This window comes from Varanus komodoensis, unplaced genomic scaffold, assembly GCF_004798865.1.
Source record: "Varanus komodoensis strain SLA01 unplaced genomic scaffold, ASM479886v1 scaffold6_2, whole genome shotgun sequence".
Classification (NCBI taxonomy): Eukaryota; Metazoa; Chordata; class Lepidosauria; order Squamata; family Varanidae; genus Varanus; species Varanus komodoensis.
Window position 1 is genome coordinate 19,368,397 of NW_025336346.1, and position 14,609 is coordinate 19,383,005.

At 42.0% G+C, this 14,609-nt stretch overlaps 1 protein-coding gene across 2 annotated transcripts in view; it reads left to right on the forward strand.

The window, feature by feature from the left end:
• CHCHD6 (coiled-coil-helix-coiled-coil-helix domain containing 6) overlaps positions 1-14,609 on the forward strand; it is a 236,176-nt gene that overhangs the window by 161,478 nt on the left and 60,089 nt on the right. For both annotated transcript variants that reach the window (XM_044451210.1, XM_044451211.1), the window contains one exon: positions 5,318-5,453. In XM_044451210.1, the coding sequence (XP_044307145.1) occupies positions 5,318-5,453 (136 nt within the window). The remainder of the gene's footprint in view (positions 1-5,317; positions 5,454-14,609) is intronic.

Here is a 14,609-nt window from a genome sequence, read left to right on the forward strand (position 1 = left end):
ACCTTGCAGTCCAAGGGACTCGCAGAAGTCTCCTCCAGCACCACAATTCAAAGCCTCAATTCTTCGTCGCTCAGCCTTCCTTATGGTTAAGATGCGGTAGCTTACTTAAATCACAGGGTGTCCCAGGCATGGTGTGTTATGTCATCCAAATCTGGGCAGGCATGGCTTTTGGAAGGACAAAGAACCCTCCAATAACCCTACAACACAGATGCCATGACACACTGTGCCTGAGTGATGATTATGGTTCAGCTTTCACAGCCATCCATTGCAACTGGGAAAACCATAGCCTTGCCTATACACACTTTTGTTGGCTCCCAATAGTGAGCAATCCCTGCCTGCCTCTTGACTGAGCAAGAAAGGGATCTTGGGGTAGTGGTGGACAGCTGAATAAAAGTGACAGGCCAGTGTACAGTTGCTGTGAAAAAGGCAAACTCCAGGCTAGGCATAATTAGAAATGGGATAGAAAACAGAACTGCCGAAATCTTACTTCCATTATACAAATCTTTGAGTTGGAAAAAAGTACAGGGAAGGGTAATAAAAATGATCAGGGGACTGAAGCATCTTGCCTATGAGAAACAGCTACAACAACTGAGACTCTTCAGCTTAGTAAAAGGCAAGTAAGAGGGGAGATGGTAGAGGTGTTTAAAATAATGCACAATGTAGAGAGGAGGACATTTGTCTTCCTCTCCCATAACACTCAAACCCAGGGTCATCCCATGAAGATGATTGGTGGGAAGTTTAGGGCAGATAAAGGGAAGTCCTTCCTACAACATACAGTTAGGTCATGGAATTCACTGCCTCAGGAAGTGGCGATGGCCACCAATCTGGATGGCTTTGAAAAGGGATTGGACAGATTCATGAGAGAGGAGGCAATCAGTGGCTACTAGCCTTGCTGGCTCTGTGCTACCTCCTTTCCCAGAGGCAGCAGGCCTGCATACACCAGTTGCTGGAGAGTTTGGGCAGGAGAAGATCTTACAGCTATCCTGCTTGAGGGATCCTGTGGACAGCTAGTTTGCCACTGTGTGTGTGGACTGTTGGACTAGATGGACATTTGTTCTCATGCAGCATGGCTTATGTTCATAATATTAGGAAGAACTTGCAGTCTCATGACTTACATGTGTCTCTTCTTTGCAGTAGGTGCTATGCATATGAATGTGTGTAGATGACTTTCTTACCACACATGTTATTTCTGCCCTTCCAATTCATGCAGGAGTGCAAGGTGCTTCAGTTTTCATTTCTTTACATGGTGTGAATAAGTTCAGTGGTGGAAAAAAGTAAAAGTTGTTCTTCTCTGATATTTTTGATTATTTGTTTAATAAAAAAATGCTTCAAAGTTGGCATCTAGTCCCAAATAATGAAGGGAACTTTACTCAGTTGATGTCTTCTGCTTGGATCCTGCAAATTTCCCAAAGATCTCTCCATCTCACATGGCCTCATTGCTTAGTATTTTGTGTGTTTACTTTCATGGCCATTTTCTTGTTTCTTTGAGCAGGGATGAGGAACATACAATGGATAGGGAACTGATTACACCCCATGCAGCCCCCTAGGGGATAGATGATTATAAGCAAGGGACAACTCACATGTAGCAAAGCACCCCCCGCCCCCCAAACTGAGACAGCAGCTGGAGGCACAGTCCAGATATAGTCTCAGTCAAGGTGCTTTGCTTGCACAGTGTCCTCCCAGTGGGAAAAGGTATGCACAAAACACTAAGCCAGTGGAACCTCCCATTAGCCCCAGTCAAGGGTTGCAGACTAGGTGGGGATTCTCTTCCTTTTCCCAAGGCATTGGTAGTCTTAGGTCAAGGAGGGAAGGGAGTGGGGCCCACAGAGAGAGCCAAGTCCTCCATATGGCAGGTGGGAGGCTCTGTGAACCAGATGCTCCCCATCTCTGTCTGAGAGGGATGTCCTTTGTTTGCCCCTCCCTGAGATCATTTCTGTCTTTTAGTGCAAACTGGACCTAACAGGTCTCCAATAATGCACTACAACATTTAAGTACCCAGTTGATTAGTCTGTTTTGCTAGAATAGTATTTCAGCAATTATTGCTTGTATTTATATGTCGAAGGAAAGTCTGGCATGAAGTAAATGGCTAGGTCAGGAAGTTCTTGGATTTGAGAAAAGTTTAGATGCTAAGCATAGAATGTCAAAGCTTTTTAAAATTTTATTATATCTGTGTCTCACCTTTCTCCCGTTGTGCAACTCAAGTGATGCCATCCCATCACTTGGATGCTTTGTGTAAATTTTCTTCCTTGGAAATGTGTCACAGTACCACATCCTTCAGCCATAATTTGTATTTATTATGTTTATTTCCTACCTTTTAAACAAAAGAAATCCAAAGCGGCATTTTGTCCTCACAAGAACCCTGTGAGGTAGATTAGGCTGAGAGTCAGCGACTGGCTCAGAATTACCCAGTCCAACTTTCTGTACTTTTAATGAGTTTCTCACCTGCCTTCCAGAAATTGGAATTAGAACCATTTCTTGCCAATATCCTTTCAGTCTAGCTCTCCTGTTGAGCTGAACACCCTGGGGCTTTATCACTAATAGAGCAGATACTTGCATTTTCTAGCTATCTTCTACTCCCAGATCCATGCGTTCTTTTCCATAGTAGTCAACCTACAAGGCATCTTTGGCAAGCAACTTGTGGATGTTCTCTGGCTCTTCTCTTTGTAAACTGTGGAAGCCAGAAATTGGTTTTAGGCAGAAATTGGAAACACAGGCTGGCTGTATGCTTGTTGGGATGAAACAGTGAATTCGTGATTGATTGAACTGACTAGCACGTTCCAAAATACAATACTTGGGAATGGATTGTGAAAATTCTTGTTTTAACTTCTGTGACATTTGGTGCTTCCTCCTTTCACTGTAAATCTACACAGCAAGCCAAATTTTCTGAGACAAATGAAGGCAGCCCTTGGCTAGGACTGCCATTACCTGACACTACCAAGCAGGAAAGGGTTAAAGACAGAATAACTTGTGAGCTACTACATTGGCCCTGACTAAGACGAATGTCTAATTCACTCCCACCATCCTTACCGCTGCCAGTAATAAAAAGCTTGCTTCACATATTCACCCCACTGCAGACGTTTCTCTTAAATTAAATATCAGGAGGACATATAATAGCATGATTCCACGCCAAGCCAATATTATCAGATTGATGTCAGCAGTGATAATAGAAGAAGGATAAGTTGATGAGATTTCGTTTATTAAATAAAGGGGATGCTCAAAGAGGGAGAGCAGGGATTTCTGGATTTGGTAACTCTCAGTGTATCGAAATGTAGCGAGATCACCTTTTAGCTCTGTGCTTTATCTCAGGGAATGGCTGATGGAAGGAAACCTTTCGTTGCATTCAGGCCCAACATCTTTCTTATCTTTTGTCTACTTCCCTTCCTATTCATCCTCCAAGAAGAGCAATGTGACATGTATGGGGGTATCAGCGTTTTAATCTTGCAATAGCCCTATGGGAGAGGTTAGGTTGAGAAAAGTGATTTACCTGAGGTCACTCATTGAACTTCATTGCTCTGTAGGGATTTGAATTTAGGTCCAAATCTAATTTGTCTTACACACCACACAAGCTTATTATCCCAACATTTCTTAGGGCAAGATATAGCATTAAATTATTTAGCTAGGGGGCAGGAGCAGAAGAGACTATAGCTGTGCAACTTAGTCTTTCTTCCTGTTGGAGAGCAGAGAAGCAGCAGAAGTGGCAACTGCAGGTATGGGGAACCTGACCTTTCACCTTTGATGTTTTGTGGAATGGATGGTGATGAGCAGTTACACAAACCATGTATACTTTCCCCGCATGTGCCCACTCCTGGCATACTGTAGTAGTCAGTCCTTAATCCTACAGAAGCATGAAAGATGGAGTCAAGATCTTTATTCGCTGTAAAACATCAGCATTGGCTAATTGGGTAAAGATGATAAAAGGGATATCAAGTTTCTGCAACTACCCTGTTTTCCAAGAACAAGACCAGCAGATTACCCTGGGTGATTATTTTAAATGAAGGAGCTGGGGTTTCACATGGGCTCTTAGAAATCACAAGACTTGATCACAAACTGTTCACTTACAGAATGGTGCAGTATATTTGACCTTAATACTCAGCATCATGTTTCCACCTTCCCTTGAAGTTATAAAATGTTCGGTTAGATTATTAAAACAAACCTTCTGAGTTAAAAACCTAATTTTAAGAGTCTTAACTTTCCCAATGAATTGAAGGATTTTGTGGTATTTCCTGTCCTAGTTCTGTTTGGTATTGTTTCCAAGGGGCTCATTCAGGTGATTAGAACAATATTAAAATTGCAGTGACAGAACAAAATGCCAACCTTATGAGTTTCTGAAGCTCCTTGTTAAGTTCTTTCTTGCTTCAAAGTTCTGGAAGGTGTTTCATAGGATTTTAACTCTGTAGAACAATGGACTCCCTCTAGTTTTCACAGCAGCTGCTAGAGGTGACCTTCCCCTGCAAGGATGTGAGTTTGTGAGAAGCAGAGAGAACTGAAATCTGTTGACTGTGGCTTATCAAAAGTAAATTGCATTGCTGTTGGTTCTCCAGATGGAAAAGAGAGTAGAATGTTGCTCATAAATGCTCTTGAGTCTCTGGAATGAATCTGAAGCTACAAAACAGAAGAATATCCAACCAAAACCTTTCAAAGAAAAATCTAGGATCTATTCTGATTTTACTTGGTTACTGGGCTTCTGTCAGGAAGAGACCAGATGGTGTCCTTCAACTGGCATGCTACTTCTGTTGCTCCTTTCAGCTCATCTAGATGGGAATACATCCTTTGGAAAATCCTACATCTCTTTATGCACTAGATTTTTTTTCTAGAGATTACCCTCATTTGTCAAGCACTTGCAGGCGTAAAAGAACTTATGTAGTGGCCTGAGTCAGACCATTGGTCCCATTTAGCCTAGGAACCATCTATTCTAGCTAGCTACAGTTCGCTAAGGTGTGAGGCACAGGCCTTCCCTGGAACTGGGAATCTCATTTGAAGTGAAGATGTCTGAGAGAGAAGCCAAGTACTTCTGCATTGCAAAGCATGTGCTTTACTACTGAACTATGGTCTGCGTATAAGCAGGACATGGAGACAAAGAAGAACATGCATTATCATGTTTCTCATCACTACCGTATCAGGATCATAGTCATACCAGGGCTTGAACCAAGAAGCACCAGGTCTGGGATTGGCACCTTGCCAAGTGAGATACTATAGATTAAAAAGAGGCTGCACTTAACTGACCAACAGCATTGGTACTGTTGGTACCATTTCTTCGATTGCATTGATGAAATAAGTGAGAAGGGCAAGTCACAGATTTCTTTTCTTTTCCCTACAGGCGAAGAAACACTCAACCTATATGTGCAAACCTACAGGAAGCAATCCTGACTTGCTACAATGAAAACAGGCACCAAGTCCTCAATTGCTCAGAGCTGGTCAAGGAGTATCAACGCTGTGTTAGGTTAGCACAAAAGGTAATTGTGCTTTTCCTGCCAGATTCACTTTTGCTTTACTCCAGGGTGAATGTTCTTCTCTCATTGCTGCTATGTCAGATGATGGTACAAATCAATGAAAAGCTGCTGCCTCTATCCAAATCCCTCTCCTGTTCAAATACTAATAATTGGAGAGTTTCACATATTGTGAAAACAGGGGTATTTAAATTGGCTATCACAGATAAACTACTGAGACTCATGAAGGAAGGTAAAATTGATGGAATTAAGTTTATTTCATTGCTTCATTCCTATAGCATATGTAATAAGAATCCTATGAAGTAAGTTAGGCAAAGAGGTAGCTTCACATGTATTGTTGAATTTGGATCTGAGTTTAAAATTGGTACTTTATTATCTGCATCTCACTTCATTTCATTTGATCTTTACTGCTGTGACTAGATTTTGCACATGGCCGCAATTAAAGATGCAGTTCAGGGCTATACAACCATTTGCCATTGAAGAGTAAACTTCTTCAACATGTCATTGATCTGCAAAAATGCACCTCTATTTTTTTTTTCTGGAGAATAGATTCTTGTAAACCTGTGGTGCTCCTATGAAAGAGAAAGGGTTCTTCCTATTGTTGGTTCTTCCTATTTCCTTTTAATACACCAAATGGTTGCATTTTAGGATGAGACAAATACAGTCATGCCAGCTGTACCTCCACATCCCATGTCTTTGGTTTTAAGGTAGAACTAAACATTATGGCAGATATATGGGTGCTTCCAAGAATGGCATCTCTGTGTTGAAATGAATTGATCATAAATCAACATCATTTTAAATAATGGGTTAAATCTCCAAGGAAGGCATTCCAGTTAAAATAATCTACTTAAGCCAAGTTCCTTACTTTCAAATCTATTTCCTGAGCAACCATGCATTCTAGCTGGTTGTTCTAACAACTAGAAAACTTTGGTTTGCAACCAGATAGAACTTTTATGTAACCTAAAGGCCATTGTTCCAAATGGTGCAGTTCATGCTGCAGAATTATGCTGAATTGTATACAAGACATGTATACATGGCAAGAGCATATACTTGAAGGTTAAAGATTCAGTCTTATGTACCCTCAATGGAATTAGTAAGCACTGAACAAACAGCAAGAAGTGTTTTCCCTGCGCTAAAAGTCAGCATCTATATATCTTTGTTGATAATCATAAATAATAATTCCAAAATTGAACACATACTAAGCAGTAAGTAGTTGGGCATAATATGGGAGTATAATATGATGCAGTGGTGCTCACTGAATGGTTCTGGTGTGATACAGGGAGGCTTGGCACAGATTTTAATGTATGTTTATAACCTATGTGTCTTTTCTTGAAAATTAATGAATAGAAGCTGGAAAAAAAATGAAAATATGGGATAAATGCATATTCTTCCCTGACCTTTGAACTCATCATCCTAGTCAAGCAATTCATGAGGATAATTGAAATTGGCCAGACTGTAGTTGTGAATGTTGCCATCAAGTTATCTCTAATGTATGGTGATTCTGTGATTGAAAGCCCTCCAAAATGTTCTATCCAGGACAACCCTGCTCTTTTTTTGTAAATTCAAAGCCATGGCTTCCTTTTTGAAGTCTGAAGTGTTGATGGGAAATTTGGTCCTATCCTAAGGCAACCTTACAACAACGTAATTAGCAGGCTAAAGCACTACCTGAGAATTTGTTATGGTATATTTTGAACTGGGATCCTCTACCTGTATGTCCCACAGATGTCTGGCTTTTGTCATGTTCAGCAAGCCAATCTGAAGTCAGCCAAGAACGTAAGGAAGGCTCTTCTGCATTTTGTAGAAACAAGCTATTGAATCCTTTATTTCTAACACATTTTGAGTATGGGCAGGATTCCCCTTTTTTGGGGCAGGGTCAAACTTTAAAAGAAAATGTCCTACATTGCTTTCTCTAGCCCAGAAAAGGCATGCATTTTGTAGCACATTCGTGGGGGATATAAATGTTTTTTGGCTACATATATCCATGGATCACAGAATCAGCTCCTTGATTTGCATATAAACAGCAAAAAGATACACCACATATTGCAATGCACATATTGCAAACTTCATGCCTTTTCTCAAGAAAGAATAATCTCTATGTCAGAAAAAGAAAGTATGTGACAGAACCCTGACAATATGGTCAGGGAAAGTAGGCTGCATAATCCAGAGTCTTGATTCTAGTGCAGAAATAGAGTCAATCTGATCTCAGTATGTGTTTCCAGATATATTTGATAGTCCAAGTAAAACCTGTCAAGGATTAGCTCAAAATTGGCCTTACACAGAACGCCTTTGAATACCTTAGTCAGGATTAAGGAATGACTAGGTTTGCATGACCTGATAAGTAACTACGGATTGTTTTTATTATTTATTTGTTGTGTTGTTTGAATCTAGTTGAGGTGACTTATGATTTATCATTGTTGTCAACCACAGTAAGAGGAAATGGTCTGTTCTAGGATTTGTTTCTACCATAATCATTTGTTGTGATGTCCTAACTAGCTGTTAGGATGATTGTTGATGCCTGAAGAATCCTACACATATGCCAGACAAGAGTGACAAAGCAAGCAGCCGGTCCAGTCATCCAGCCTCTAGTCCTGACATCTGCCTAGCAACACAACTCACCGCTAGCTTTACTTTAACAGGCTTTCTCTTCTTTTAAGTACTACTTGAGTTGTAAGGAGGAGTATAACTCAGAAGGAGCAGTATTTGAATAGATATCAAACAGGAAAACTAGGACATTATCGTAGGAACTTTCCTTTAGAAGGGCACCAGCAAAGCCTGCAGTCTTTGGCAGAGGAGCACCACTCTGAGACACAGCAGCATTTCAATTAGTCAATAAAGAAATATTTTAATTGTAGAGTGCTTTTTATTTTTACAACCAGAATGCCAAAAATTGCCTTGATTTTTCTTCCAAACAAAGCATGCTTTTAATATAAGAAGGGCAGATTGCAAGTGGAGAACTGTACAAGTAGATGGTGTGGGCGAAGTGGGGAGGGGAGCTGGGGAGCAAGCAGAGGTCTGGAAAATGGGGTCAAGATGGAGCTGTGACTGCAGGAGTGAGAGGGGCTTGCAGGTGAAGGGAGGGATGGAAAGGATCCCGGCCGGACCAGCAACAGGCGGGAGGCTGGCTAGATGGGAGAACTGCTGGAGACACAGGGGCACAAGGTGTGTGAGAAGCAGCAGCAAAAGAGGTGCACTGCTGCGCAGATCCAGGCCTGGGGGCAAGACGTGTGCACAACCTCAGCTGCGTGCTAGTCAAGGTGGGAGCAAGTGCTGGAGAGCTGCGGAAAGGAAAGCGAGAGAGGCTTCCGTGCTGGGCAGTCAGAGATCAAAAGCGGCTGTTTGGGCTACAGGCTCCAGACCGTGTGCAGGAGGGTGCATAATGTGCTCATCATCATCATCATCATCATCATCTGTATGGTAGAGCAAGCGGGAGCAAAAGGAGGAGGAGGAGCATAAACTGAGCATAAAGGATAGATGGTAAGATTGGGTGCTGGTGGCTGAGTTAGGAGCAATTCAAGCCATAGTTTGTAGCACAGGTGCCAGGGACAGTTGTGGGGGTGGATGGAGGAAATATTTCTCTATGGTGACCAAGACTGCTGGGTAAATGCAGGTAGAGTAACAAGCAGAGAAATATGTGGCAGCGTATGCAGGAACCCTTTTTTTCCAATTGAAATAGGGAGTAGAAGGGGTATTTATAGGCTGTGGAGTGTGGAAGAAAGGGTTAAAGTTTCCTGCAGGAGAAGGGAGAGGGGCGCACTCAGCAGGTCAGTTGGGAACAAACTATCTACAGAAGAAGGGAGTGATATCCTCTGGGGTGCCTGCCTTGAGGACAGGTAGGACTGGGAAGAACAAAACCATAAGGATGACCAGAAACAATGACAGGCTGGGTTTGCATGACATAACGAGCAAACAACAATAAAAAGGTTGCTTGTTGTATAGTCTGAACCCACCCGTGGTGACTGACCATTTTGAACCAAACACAGTAAAGCACAGTAGTCTGTTCTAGAGCTTCTACCTACTACAATGTCTTGTTGTGTTGTTTGAATTTGAATGGCACAACCCATCATTGATAGAAACAAGGTACCTCTTGGCAGGAGCAACCAGTCAGAAAGCATTGCCAGCAGTTGCCCCAGTTTAGCGCAGCTGTTGGAGGCATCCCCATTTCCTCCCACATCCTGCTCTTAGAGAGCCTTTTGACTGTTGGGCAATATTGGATGGATGGAGCCAGACCTAGAAGAGACCTTATATCTGGAGCAGCAACTAAGCCCCTCAGTAACACCTGCTCCCACTTGTGCCCTAGAGGCTTACTGTCAGGTAGGAGTAAGTGTGTGTGTGTGTGGGGGGGTATCCACTGTCAGAGGGAGGAACTTCATTCTTCCCCGTGTGTCCCCTGGGATACCACCAGGAGAAATGAGAGAGAAATTGACAAAGGGAGAGAGCAAAGCAATTACAATGAGCCTGGTTAGTGATTGGGCTCATTGTCAGTGCTCGACACTTAATGCTAAGCTATGGTGGCAATTTACCACAGCCGTTTGCCATTACAAGTGACCCTGTCCATAGTCTGCCAGAACCAACATGGTAACCAACCACCAACCATGGTAACCGATCTATTGTTATTTGTTGTGATGTACAAGCCCACCCAATGTATCTCCCATAAGGATGACAGTAAGTTCAGGCAGGTGAAGGATTTAAACATTCTGTGAAATTTGTGTTGTGCAGAAGAAGGGTTTATAGCATCAACTGATTCAGTATCTGATGCCAGGCTGACCAAGCATCTTGTTGGAGGCTGTCATAGATTGTGGGACTTCAGATTACAAAGGAGGGACATATGCTTGCAGGCAGAAGGTTGAAGTGATTTCATTGTGGTGTGAGGGGAAGATGTGCTTCTAAAATAGGGAGAAGATGAGGGTGTGTGAGGAGAGCCTTTTTTCCTTTCCATTAACATTGTGAAGGGAAAGCTGTGTGCCTGATTTAAGTATAACATGAAATAAACTGCCAGCCAACTCCCAGAAGAAGCCTCGACAGAAGGAGATGGAAAAATTGTCAGGATATATTAGCTCAAATGTTGTTGCAAGTCCTGGTGGATTTTCTCCCTTCCTGTTTACAAAGAAGGTCTTTGTATGTCTGCAAATCAGCAAGGTTAAGGCTGCCAGAGAAAGGGCTTTTCTCTGGTATCTTTTGAAGTCCCCAACTCCCAAAACGTGTGCTTTTCTTTTTCTTCTTTGGCTTTAAAGTAAGGCAGGTTCTGCATTGCTGTTGCACAATCCTCCCCCCCCCCCCACAAGTAGCTCTCTACGAAATACACCTCATCCCTTGCCAACCTCTGACATGCAAGCTTCCCCTCCTGCCTCCTGTAAATCAGTCTTGTAGTCTTTTTCCCCCTCTTTGGAAGTATATCTTTAGCAAATGCATTTACCAATACATCTTTATAGCACACAGTGCAGAAGGAATGTGATTACTAAAGAAGACAGATTGCATTAAATTTCCGCATATTTGCAGGCTGCTGCTCCAAACCACTTTAAAAAAGGCCTGGGAAACTGCCAGCCAAAGCCCCAACATGACATTCTTCTAGAGTAAATTGGAAGTTGAGTGACTGGTAACAGCAGAGGGCACTGAAAGATCCTATTAACTTGAAGGAGTTTCTTTTTTAAAACCCATGTCCAAGATTTGCCTAGTTCAGAAGGTCTTCTGTGTAGTTCAGAAGTCCTTCCATGTATAAGCCCTGCTAGAAGTTCTTCTTCAGATCTGGAAGAGAAATGTGATATGGGGGAGGGGAAACATATGTCATGCTAACCTACCATGGCAATAAGTCATGGGGACTTAGTTGTAGAAACAACCCATGATGCACCCAACAGATGATCAGGCTTATTGTGGGTTGTTTTCCCCCTTCATACACATTCATTGTTCAGACGGTATCCCAGAAAACGTGGTAGCTGAAGCTACCCTATCTGTTTTACCTACTGCAATTGTGAGCACTTTTTGGCTTGCCATGACTTCCCCCCCCCCCCCCCCCCCCCAGAGATTGTAACAGTCCCTCCAAAGAGTCCAAGCACCTGAGTAGTTTGAACATGGAATTATACATATGCAGTCTGTCTAAACTGCCCTGTCTGGCCCTTCATAAATTCCTGTTTTCAAAATAAGTTCTAGTTCTGCCAGCCATCACAAGTAAGTGTTAGTGAAAAGTCATGGGTTACACCTTTTCATCTTCTCAGTCACCTGAGTAGATGCAAATGGGTAAAATATGGGTAAAATATGGAATCCATAGGGGGAAACATACTCAAACCAACCTCATACAAACAAGGAAAAATGTGGCTACCCCTTTTACAAACTGCTGTTACTCACACCTTTGCTTTGCATTGATAGCTATCCTTTACTTTGCTTTGAATTGGCAGGTCTCCTTTTGACAGCTGTCACATCAAAGCAAATGGCGGGGGGAAACTATCTGGAGCCTTTCTGGATCAATGTGCAGGGTTGCACTTTGACAGTAGGTACCTACCAGGAGATTGGCCTGGGGAGCCTTCCCATTTTGAACCTGGAGTAGCATGCATTTGCACACTAGTGCAAGTGCAACTACATTTTTAAAAAAAATATGTACATTCAGATCATAATTAAAATGGTGATGAGCTAGTGAGAGCCTTTGCAATGTATTGCTTAGGCACTTTTGAGGGGCTGTCGCTGGTGGTGGCACAAATGTGATTTGCAAGAATGACATGGCAACTCACTGTAGGTCATCATATCATGAAAATCAGGTCACAGACTATGAGCTATAATATTGCTCCAAGGCAGATAAATATGTATGTTTCAAAACTAAAATTCAAGGTTCCTTGTGATCTAGCAAATATCAGAAGATTTCTATACCCCTTTATCCCCAGATGCTCCTCTTTCCTCTAGGCCTGCTTCATGGCCATGCCTTGTATGTAATGTTGAAGTGAGGCATAGACTGGAATCCACAGTTCTTAGGCCCTGCCCATAGCTCTGTTCTCTCCCCAAGTCAATTCTGAGCGACAATCACTTAGGTCAATTTTACCCATGTCGACACATTCCAAGGATATATTCAGCACATGCACTTGATTAGAACCCATTGATTTAAGAACTAATAGGTTGTTGTCATGCATGAGTAGGAGAAAGCCTCCCCCTCCTGCTTTTGCTCAGCAACCCACAATTGAATCAGCAAACCATGCTCAGCTCTTGCTGAGTGTGACACCTGAACCCGTTCCGCACTAGAGGCTAAAGAGCCCAGGTTGACCCACAGAATGTTTTTGTACTAACCATGGGTTGTAGAATAAAGCAAAAAAGGAAATGTACCACAGGCACTGTGCCCCATGTCTCCAACAACCCATCATTTTTTTGAAAATTGATGGGTTCTTGTTACATGTGAGCAGCTCCATGGATGTGATGTGGGCTTAGTGGTAGGATTGACACAATCCACTTTTATTGCACTACACATGCAAAGATTTGTGTGAATTGGGATCCATCACTGGTTTTCATCTCCTTTTAATGTAAGTATCTCCAAAAAGCACCCCATCAATATAGGTTTGCAGTTATCTTCTCAAGAAAGAAATATACCAACTGACTTCTGTTGTTTGGGGATGCTTTGTTGTCTCTGGAGCGTGGTTTCATATCTCTGCAGAATTTCAGACATGATCACCAGAAATTGCTGCTTTTAGGTCTAAATAAAAGTGGGGATAATACTGCAGCTGTAGGAGGGGCAGTTTCTAGTGTGGCTTTTCAAATTATCTGTAGTTTATTGACTGCAAGATTTATCAGGAGTGTACCACAGCTTGTAGGCAATTAGGATAGAATGTTGATGCGGCAATCTTCTCCAGCGTTTTCTCTTCTGCCAACGGGGGGCATCAGAATTTTTCTTAATGTGTTTTTTGGATATAGAAAAGGAAATGTTTGTGCTTGAGGTAAATAAGAAAAGATTGACACACTGCTTCCCACTGTCCTCCTCATCAACAATTGTATGGACTAGATATGGTGGCTTTAAATCCCAAAATAAGAGACAGTGGGTTGGGGAATGTGGATATTATGCTGCTCTATATACAAGTTATAATTTCCCATATATTCATCTTAGGTTGCATGTGCTTTGGGATCAGGAACTGATCTAAGTATTATTAATAGTTGCTACCTTCCGCCAGCCTTTGGTATAGGCTGGCTTAGAAATAATAAACAACTGGCTAACATTGTTTTGTAATTAAAAGTTGAAACCAATCAAAAACATGAATAGTCTGTTCACATAGTGTTTATAAAAGAAGATATAAGAACAATATGATATGATTTAAGGTATTAAAATCTTAATCTTAAATAGATGTGCTATACAGATGTGTTATATAATCTTAAATAGATGTGAGAGCCAGTGTGGTGTAGTGGTTAAGAGCCTGGGACTGGGACTCAGACGACCTGGGTTCTAGTCCCCGCTCAGCCATGAAGCCAACTGGGTGACTTTGGGCCAGTCACACTCTCTCAGCCCAACCTACCTCACAGGGTTGTTGTGGGGATAAGAGGAGGAGAATAATGTAAGCTGTCTTGAGCCCTTTGTAGGGAAAAGGCAGGATATAAATCGATAGATAAATAAATAAATAAAAGGTTTTTATAAATTCTTCCCTCATTAGTGGACTTTCTTCTTCCACTTTGAGTTTCTTTTCACATAATTAAATGGAACAGGACTTTTATATGTGTTTATACTGGCATGATTCATATGTGATACTAAGACATGGTTTATTTACCATGGTTTGTTTCTTTTTCCAGGGCCCTAGCATGGTTTGTTTCCTTCCTCTTTTACCCACTGTCTCTCTGTACCCTAACTGCCTTTAGGGCACTACACAACTGGCATACAAAGAGGCTGAGTTTTTGATCACTTTTGCACTCTGCCCCTGTAGCTAGGCAAAACAGCCCAAGGTTCCAGATTTGCCTTATCAATTGATACAGACAATTAGCCTGACTGTAGGGGAGGGGGCTTGTGAAAGTTTTGCTGTATTTATATGTTTTCTGTTCTTATATGTGTTCTGCACACAAGGCAAATAGCAATGTGTTTGTATGATATGGAGGGGCAGGGAATAAATTAGGAAGACAGCATAGAGTGATACTGCTTAGATCCCGCTCATCCTCAGGCCCCAGTCAAAGTCTCTGACTTGGTTCACACACATCATCAATCCATGGTTG